Genomic DNA, 10,434 nt, shown 5'->3' with positions numbered 1-10,434 from the left:
CGTATTTCTGTCTTGCACTAATATTTATGAAATACTCTTTCTGGGAACTCTGTCTCAGATTAACGAGAAAGTGGTAGACTGCTCATATATTCTAGAAGCCTAGTTTAACTGATTTCACAATGCTCTGAGCCACTCAGCTCCTGGCTCTTCCTCTGAAGATTTATGAACGTAGATTGTATCAAACCATTTTTCAACATATCGTCAAGTTGACAATTTCATTTCAACAGTAAAGATGGTCCCAGTGCAATGTGAATTAAGGGGAAAAAATAGATATTAAGGGTTATAGGAATTTGTAAAAAAATCACTTACTAATTAAAAATATTAATTCACAAGTAAGTCACAAGAGTCCTTTTGCTTTGGTTATTCACACAAAGACCAACAGTTTGTAAAGTATTTATTTAGAGAATACGACTCCACCTTGTCTCTGAAGTCCAAAACAAATATCCTATAAAGTCCAGTTTCCTGGGACACTCCCATTCCCATTAGCCCTTTAAACATGGAGACATCCCATTGTACAGATCATAGAAGCTCAGTGACTTATCTAAGAACACGTTGTTATGGACAAAGTCAAGATGAGTCTCATATTTCTTGCATTTTCTTATGGATGTCAATTAAATATAATTAAGAGGTATTTAGTACCTGCTCTTTTCCAGATCCTGGATTAGGGGATAAGGATGTAAAAATTTCTGACACAGTCCCTGTCTTTGAGGAGCTTAATGCTAGAGGTCCTGTGTTCCAGATCATTCAATAACCACTTTTGGCTGATTTGTAAGTTCCAAGAAAGTAAATAAAAGGAATAGTAAAGATGGTTGATTTCTACACTACAGAAATCTTGGAGCAGCAAGGATTTTATCACAAGGTGTCCCAGGTCCTCACACTGACCACACAACATTCAATCAAGGCACCAAGATGTCACATGGACATCATGGTTATGAAGAGTATAAAAGTGCCCTGTCATGTCCTATTAACATTTCACATCCAGAACAAACTGTGAAGATACCATGTGGGAAAATGATAAATTTGTGGAAAGGCAATGGGAATTAGAGCTCGGGGTCAGAGAAAACTAAAATCTATGAAAAAAAAATGTCATTTTACAATTAAAAAATAGCAATGTTCAGATGTATTTCCAAACAAAGATATGTTAGTACTGGTATGTATTTCTTCCATTATTCTCTTCATTATCTGGGTATGAGGTAAGTGTGGGGGCAGGGAGGGGAGTCTACATTTTTCAAAACACTAACAGCTCTGCTTTACTAAACATTCAGGTTAAATCCAAAAACTTATGTGACTGGGAATTGGAAATCTAAGTTCAGGTTTCCACTTTGCCACTTGCTGGCTTTATAACTAAAGGCAATTTTCTTGAGGGTAGGGGAGGTTATGGGTGAAAATAAGAGTAGCTCAGACAGCATTTTTGAGGCAGTCAAAGCTTCCCATAAAGTATTAAAAGTTATACAAGTATGAGACAATATTTATCATCAGTCAACATTTTATTTAAGCACCTGTGATATACTCTGAGTGGCACTAGGTCCTGGTATAGTAAGTGACTATAACTAGGTGTTGGTGTTTCTTATTCTATTATTAGAATAACTGAAAAGCACCCTCAGAATAGTAATCCTAAATGACCTGAATTATGGAAAAATTGGACTTAAATGAGTTTTTTAAACAAGTTGAGTTTGCTTAATTAGAAAAATAAAAAGACTAAAGGGTAAGTTTTAATAAATTTTAATAATTTTTTTAAAGTTTATAATATCATTTTAAAATGAACTTAGGTTAGCCAATGTGAAAGCAAAATAAAGGTTTGGGGAAGAGATTAGAAAGAAAGAACAAACTTTTTCTGAAAGAACACTAGTGATGGTGGTTGAATTCCTCTGCTCCTCTGCTGAAGATACTTTGAAAGTGATTAGCTAATTCTCTCTCTCTCTCTGACTAAAAGTGGGGTGCTATAATAATAATTGTTTTGAAGTTCCATTTCTAGAACTCTGGGAATGGTTAACTAGGTGGATTAAGTCTGTTTTCCTCTCTCTTCCTTATTTGGCTGATATGTCTAATTCCAGACTTGGAACTCACAGACATTACTATGAAATGTATCATAGACCATGACTCACTATGAAAAGGACAAGTGTGTAAATTGCCTTACCAGTGAAAAATCCTCTGCCTGCCCTGCCCTTTTTTCTGGGACAATTCTTCAGTTTTTTTTTTCTCTCTGATTCATACCCTGAGGATTTGAAAATGCCTGTTTTCAAATAAAATGCCTGTTTTCAATAAAAAATATCTTCAATCCACCATATTTTAAGAATGTAAGGTCTTTTTAAATCCAGATATTTATTATCTTCTGTTAAAGGCTTTTCCTTAAGAAGAATTTGGTGCCATTTAAGATAGGGAAAAGAGTCAGAATTCCATTTATACACAAAAGTTTTGCATTAAGTCCCTTTAGCCAACAAGTCTACAAAGAGTGTCTGTCAATGGCAACTATTTTAAAGATAAGAATTAGCAGGAGAAAGAACTAAAGTTTACTGGTGGCACTGGTGTTGGGTATTCTAGGTGCTCTTCTATAATAACAGTTGATATTAATTGAATTCTTACTAGGTATGAGGTACTATTTTAAGTTTTACATGCACTATTTCACTTAAACCCAGCTGTTCTATGAGACAAATACTACTGTGGTCCCCAATTCAAAAACAAGGAAAATGAGGATCACAGAGGTTAATTAACTTGTTCATGATGATGTAGCAAGTAAGAAGCAGAGACCAGAGTCAAATCCAGAACTGTCTAACAAAAGAACTTAAAATACTATCCTCATTTAGTCCTTTTGAAAAGGTAGATATAATATATCCATTATGTATATAAGAAAATGGAAGCTCAGAAGAGCAAAAAGATTATTAATATTTTTTTGGCCTGGGATTTAAACTCAGGTCACGTGGACCACAACATCTATGTTCTAGTTATATAGATAGATACTAAACCCAAAAGATGAGTAGATATCTTGCTTACTCACATTCACTCCATGTAAATTATTCTTGGATCAACACAAATAAACAAATGTTTACTCTGTACAGAGCACTGCATATGAGACTTTGAAGATAATATGTAATATTTAAATGTATTGTACCTACCTCCAATGAAATTTAAATTGTAGTTGGCAGATAAAGAAGAAAGAAATCTTATCATTTGCAACAACATGGATGGATCTAGAGAACATTATGTTAAGTGAAATAAGTCAGAAAGAGAAAGACAAGTACCATATGATCTCACTTATATGCGGAATCTAAAGAAAAGAATAGGTGAATGAACTAATCGAGACAGTTTTGAGGACACAAAGAAAAAACCGAGAGTTGTTAGATGGGCGGGGGCGGGGGGGGGTTGGGGATAAGGGGAAAGGTGAAGGGATTGGGAGGCGGCTGGTGGCCGCAAGATGGCCTCAGGGTTTTCTGGAAATTAATTTTGGGAACTTATTCAATAATGTTGTAGGGGTTTTGTTGGGTATCCGATGGGCATGCGTCCTATTTGGGAGACCACCTCAGGGATGGTGTGGATGCCTGATCGTGGCGTTGTGCACCAGAGGCTAAACATTAATGAATGCCAACTATAATTTTATGTGTGTGATGTGATGGCTGGGTGTGAGGTCAGAGGGATGGTGGGTGGGGGGAGGGAGGTTCACAGTGTGAGGGATGTAGATGGTGGGCGTCTAAGTATTACCTTGTCTTGTACACCTGAAACTAATAAAAAAAAAATTGTAGTTGGCAGAGAAAATACACAGGTGAATGGAAAGAGGTCAGTTGCAAAGCATTGTGTCACCACAGGTAAAATAACATCCTATGAATTGAATAAATTCTGAAAAAAATCAGAAGAAAGCAGTAATAAGAGGAGAAAAAAGTTCATCAAGGAAAGCTTCTGATAAAGTGTAGAATGAGTGGAGTTGATCCTATTGTCTATTATCTTCCTGGCTATTTCTTGGGTAGAAAGAAAAGATACTTCAGAGAGTCTGTGGAAAGAAAACACAATCTTAGGACTTATTAGAAAGGTTCTGTTGAATATATGGCTCATAACCATAGAGCAACAAAAACATGGAAGGAGAGGAAAGGATTTTTTTCTGTGATTACGGTTGAAACTACTAGCTATTACTCTTTCTCTTGGTGAGTAGGTTTCCATAGGTTCTCATCAAATACAAACTATAATATTTATAAATCAAACCCAGACTCATTCTTTATAAAGAAAGGCAAAAGGACAGAAGAGAAGAGGAGGAAGAGTCAATTTCAACATTTTCAAGGGGTTTTCCATGAAATCTATGCAGCCTAATAGAAAAGAAAAACACTTTTTTTTTTCTGAATTAATCTTAGAAATAGAGCTTTACTGGATGGATGAGAACTCTGACTGCTTATTTCAGTCTCCCTTTCTGCAAACCTTAAATTTAATAAATAATGGGCTGTTGAAAGGAAAGTTTGGGATGGTAAACATGTATTCCCTAATTTCAAGGTTGCATCTAAGCTATGTTCCACTCTTCTTCTATCTAAGATACAAATTTTAGCCTTTAATAAGACCGTTTACTGAAATTTGTTTAAGAACATCATTTTCCAAACTGTCTATGGAGAAACAAGAGGTACTCAATATGCTAATGAGCACTACTAAATAAAACAGTTCTATAGTCATATAACTTTGGGAAAACTGAGTTCATTTTTTTTTTCTTTTTGTATCCGTAGATATGCATGTGTGTGCATTTTGTATATTCAATGGGGACACATTCAGAACTCATTTAACATTAGAATACCTTCTTATTTTGTAGAACTCATATTAATATTAACCTAATGTTCTAAAATAAGACCCATGTTCTCCTTCCTTACATAAGTTTTAGAAAGGCAGCTATCAGAAGAGTTAGGTCCAGGAAGATTAAATACTGTGTTTCCCTGAAAATAAGACCAAGCCGGACAATCAGCTCTAATGCGTCTTTTGGAGCAAAAATTGATATAAGACCTGGTCTTACTTTACTATAAGACCAGGTCTTCATAATGTGGTATAATATAATATAATGTAATGTAATGTAATATAATAATATAATATAACATAAAATAATATAATATAATTAATATAATATAATACTGTGTATTATATAATATAACATAATATAATACCAGGTCTATATTAATTTATGCTCCAAAAGATGCATTGGAGCTGATTGTCTGGCGAGGTCTTATTTTCAGGGAAACACCGACAATGTGTGGAAGAGAAAAAGAGAACTACCAACTGCCCATGTCTTTGACACCATACTTGGGAGTGATGAGACTTCACCTCCAGGTTCTCTGGGTTTATCCTTGAACAAGAGTGAGTAACAAATCTCTAATCAAAATCTCATCCCATGCTTTTCAGGGTCACCCTCATAGCAACATAGCAAAGCACTGGGAGAAAAGCAATCTTCCCTGTAATAATCAACTCAGAATTGGCCTCTGTGGAGAATGTGGGAGACGAGGCAGGGGTTTCTTCCCGGGGAGGGGGGGGTCAAGAACTTTCAAAAATTGAAGAAGCACACAGAGTGAAAATATTTACACTATGTGCCTGAACACACTGTTATCAATTACACATTAGTATTTTGTCCATGGTCTTTAGGATACACTCAAAGAATTCCTTTAGCAGGGCGTTCTCTGTCTATAGGATTACTTCTCTGCCTTCTCTCACACTTGAATATAAGACGGACTCACACAGGATATAATGGAATTATACTGTTCAGATTCTTTGTATGTCATGTGACTCTATAAAATGCTGTCGTTGTTTATGACCACTTAAAGAGGAGAAAATGAAGGCAGCAAAGAGTTTCACCTCTTAAGAGTTCTATAACTAGAAGGAAATTCTTAGGTTAACCTTGTCTACAAGGTTGTAGTTCACCTAGTAGAGAGAATACTTTATAATCACAACATCTGAATGACTTACTTCCTAGAACATCATATGTCTAGTGGAGTCAGACTGCCTACCCTGAAGTGGGGTTTCTCTGCCCTCTCCTCAGAGTCAGAAATGTATAAAAAGCCATAGCCAACTCATTAACATGTTATGCATTTTGCAATAGCGTTAAGCAAGACTTTTAGCCGGTAAGTATAATTAACATACCTATTAATATGAATATTGTATCTTGCCATGTAACTATATTTATATATCTTTTCATATCTTCCAAATATTCTTGTCAGTTAAAAATTCCCTGTTTTACAGATATGCGTATTTACAGATTAAATTTATATAATACTTTACAATTTACTAAGTACTTTTATTTACATGTCTTATTTTTATCCTCAGTATAACTGAGAGATTAATCTTAATGTCTTCATTTTATGATGTAGAAATTAGAGATTGAGAAATTATCACCAGGTTAATACCTGGCAGAGTGAAACCCAGACTCTGATTTCAGATTTACCACTGTCAGCTCCCCATGTAGTGAGGAAACACCTACATTTTCTGAAGGATTCCTTTGATAAGACCATGGTGATCTAAATCTTTTCTAAACTTCTAGTGCATTGTACTAGGAGAAAAAATAGTACTTTATTGGAAATTGTCTTATTTTCCAATAATTTCATTCCCCTTTCAAACATAAACTTTTGTAACCACTAAACTATTGCCTGTGTCTATGAGTTTCTGTTTCTCATTTGTTTGTCTTGTTTTTGGTTTATATACCACATATCAGTGAAATCATAGGGTTCTCTGCTTTTTCTGTCTGACTTATTTCGCTTAGCATTATACTCTCAAGATCCATCCATGTTGTCACAAATGTTCCTATATCGGGTAAGGGGGGTGGGGGGAGGGAGATGAGGGTAAGGGGGATCAAATATATGGTGATGGACGAAGAACTGACTCTGGGTGGGGAACACACAATGGGATTTATAGTTGATGTGATGCAGAATTGTACACCTGAAATTGTGTAATTTCATTAACAATTGTCACCCCAATAAATAAATTTAAATAAAAAAAAACAAACAAACAAAACATAAACTTTTGGTTATGTTGTAATTTCAGGTGTTTCCTGAACTCTCATAGGCTGTTCTTACAGCAAGGAATGCTCCCTCCCTCCAAACTTGACACAACCTGGCTCAATCCTATTCAACAGAACCCAGCACAGGCCAGCTGTGGCCCTTTCTATTTCTCAGAAACGCATTCTCGCCTTCTCACCTCCACCCTTGCTTCAGGAAGGAGATTTTCCCGTGAAAATGTGGTGAACTCATCCCACTTCATTGTCCTGCAAGAGTCTCTTTGTCATACATTTCCCACTTGATCATCTTGAGAACAGGGTTCTTGGGTTATTTCTCTTTGAATCCCCAGAACCCATCACACAGTAGTAGGCTATCAATAATTGATAAATAGAACTGATTGACCAAGATGCCCGGGATCTCTATGATGCCGGAGTGAAGAGGAAAGGAACTGATGTTCCAAAGTGGATCAACATCATGACTGAGCGGAGCGTGTGTCATCTCCGGAAAGTCTTTGAAAGGTACAAGAGCTACAGCCCTTATGACATGTTGGAAAGCATCAAGAAGGAAGTCAAGGGAGACCTGGAAAATGCTTTCCTGAACCTGGTCCAGTGCATCCAGAACAAGCCCCTGTATTTTGCTGACCGACTGTACGACTCTATGAAGGGCAAGGGGACTCGTGATAAGGTCCTGATCAGAATCATGGTCTCCCGCAGTGAAGTGGACATGTTGAAAATTAGGTCTGAATTTAAGAGAAAGTACGGCAAGTCCCTCTACTACTACATCCAGCAAGACACCAAGGATGACTACCAGAAAGCGCTGCTCTACCTGTGTGGAGGCGATGACTGAGCCCGCGATGGTGCGAGCGAGCGTGCGTCCAGGAACGGCGCTCCTGTGTTTCCAGCTAACAATTCTAGAAAATCAGCTTGCCACTAACAGCCCTTGTACCCAGCCTTGTGAGCATGACGTTAGCGTAGCCGGCCTCCCCGCCCTTATTTCATTTGCCTAAGCATTGCCTGGCTTTTCCGTGTAGTCTCTCCTTTTAGCCAAAGAAAAGAACATTCCACGGAGCTGGAAGAGAAATCTATGATGTGAAACACTTTGCCTCTTGTGTACTGTGTCATAAACAGACGAATAAACTGAATTTTTACTTTAGAATCAAAAAAAAAAATTGATAAATAATCTAATATAGTAACACAAAAACAGTTAAGGCAGTTAGTGCCTTTGAGGCATTCTCAGTCTCGTGGGGTAGAAAAACCTGTCGACATACCAGGACAAGCAACATGAAGAGTTGTACTTCCCCAGTAAAGATGGGTTTAAGGTGCTCTGGGAGCATAAACAGGAAGGGATTGTGTTGCCCATGCAATCAGCCCTCAGAAATGGTGAAAGTGGGCAGTGTCTTCAAGAAGAGTAGAAGGTCACCAGGAAATGTGAGCAGAGCAAGTTAAGTGGCATGGGGGTGGGTAGCAAATGGGGAGAACAGGCTTAGTGGAATTCATTTTTCTTTTTTGTCTGTATGGTAATCCCTTCTCTGGGGGCAGCTGCCCCCTCTCCAGCCAACCTCGTGGTTCTAATAGCAGCTTCCAGTCATTGTATGTTTACTTGGCCTAGAGGACTCACAGAAGATGCAGTTATGAGAGAATAAGCTGATCCAGAGAGAGAAGCCAGGGACAAAGTAGGAAGGAGGAAGTGTGTCATGGAAGTGCTTGAGTCTCTGAGTCTGGTAATTTCTGGAGTCTGTTGTACTCCTGCCCTTCCTCTGGAGTTTTGTTTTTACCTCAACTAAATCAAGCTGGGTTTCTGTCATTTGCAAATATCAGAATCTTGATCCACACTAAGAGTTTATAAAATCACCCACACCACACACAGAGATAGGCACGAAGTTACTACTCAGTATTTCCTTCCTCAAATGAACCTTTCACCATCATCTAGTTCATTCCTTCTATTTAAATGGAAACACAGGCTTAAGTACCTTTCCCAAAGCCACCTAATCCTACTTACAATAGAGTTTACACTAGAACCTGAACTCTCCTCCCATAACAGTTTCCATCTACCACAGACTGCTTTCCTTGTCATTAATGGCTAATTAGCCTCAAGGTAAGAGGTGATTGTGGGATAAATATATGGTGTAAAAAATGGACACATAATTCATAATATGATTATAAAGTAATGATATCATTGTTCTTTAATTCATTCAACAAACAGCCTGTGACATGCATCTGCTTCTGTGATAGGTGGGTATTTTGAGACAAATATGACATGCTCCTTGATCGCAAGTAGTTCACCAACTAGGGTCAGAAATAGTATTGCTACCAGATTTCATACACCCCCAAATTAGCCATCTGGGAGAATATTCTACTAATTATGTTTGCAATTGCTGGTAAGACCTTTTTGAACCAGTTACGAGCTAAACAAAAATATCACCTCTCAATTTCATAGCTACATTTAAATTAATGTTTCACCAAAACTGGTATCACTCAGCTGGACCAATTAGATATGGCATGTTGTTTTTTGAAAATGCAAAACATCCTCCAAAGACAATGACTTCAAAGAAAATGATTTTCTCCTACTAAGTGTATTTTAAAAATATTCTATGGGTTCTGAGATCTACTGTAGATCTCAGGATGTTTATAGATGTTTTGTCTAAGGCTAGGCAGCATCACTGCCCTGAAGGGAACTATACTATTCATGAGGAGTAAATTTTAATGTATTGTTAAAATAATGAGTTCTAGAATTTATATTAAATGTCCTGATAGGCATATATCTTCCTAGAGGCAGGTACCAGGATCACCTTAAGTCCCTTCCAGCTCTGTGATACTACAACTGCTTATACTGGATTTCTCCAAGCCTGTGATGGGCTAAAGAGCTATTTCTGTTCTAGTTCTTTTCCTTATATAGGTTAAATCCCATTCTGATGAGTACTATAACTATAACAACTTTTGACCTGGTTATTTTAGACAGTCTGATAAAATGAGAATCAAGTATGACCTCCAAGCTAGAGTTGGCTTTTATAGAATTTGACCTGAATATCATTTAAGCAAAGAGGCAGTCAGTATCTTAAGTTTTTATTTTCATGTCACCGGGCCATTACAGAATAGTCAGATGAAAGGTACAGAAAAATTATTAGTGAGTCCAAGTCACAATACTCACATTCCTGAATCAGTGACTCCATTTGCCCGATAGACAATGCAAAATCAAAATGTCCAGGGACTCAATGCTATGAGTCTCCATGTAAAAAATATATGGATCTTTGGTCTTTCACCTCCAGCCAAAGAGTGCCCATTCTAACTCATTTTTATTAACACTCCTTCATGTCATATTGGGTACCCCAAATCTAAGGTTTCTTTCTCTACTCCTTCCAAATAGGGCTGGATTTATACTTCTTTTTGCATATGTCGTTCTTTCTTAGAATGAAGTGCTAGTTATTGCTCTTGGTAATGTTCCTCTAAAAGAATGTAAATTCCCTGAAGGTAGAGATTTGATTGTTTGGTTC

At 37.1% G+C, this 10,434-nt stretch overlaps 1 protein-coding gene across 1 annotated transcript; it reads left to right on the top strand.

The window, feature by feature from the left end:
- Positions 1-805: 805 nt before the first annotated feature.
- LOC308492338 (annexin A2-like) lies at positions 806-7,922 on the top strand (the record flags this gene model as incomplete). The annotated part of the gene is made up of 2 exons (XM_081037188.1): positions 806-938; positions 7,336-7,922. The coding sequence occupies 2 exons, from the start codon at positions 806-808 to the stop codon at positions 7,788-7,790; spliced, it is 588 nt and encodes a 195-aa protein (XP_080893314.1). The 3' UTR covers positions 7,791-7,922.
- Positions 7,923-10,434: the final 2,512 nt, after the last annotated feature.

The sequence above is a fragment of the Rhinolophus hipposideros genome (assembly GCF_964194185.1).
Source record: "Rhinolophus hipposideros genome assembly, chromosome: 24".
NCBI classification, from domain to species: Eukaryota; Metazoa; Chordata; class Mammalia; order Chiroptera; family Rhinolophidae; genus Rhinolophus; species Rhinolophus hipposideros.
This window is presented reverse-complemented; position numbering and strand designations above follow the sequence as displayed.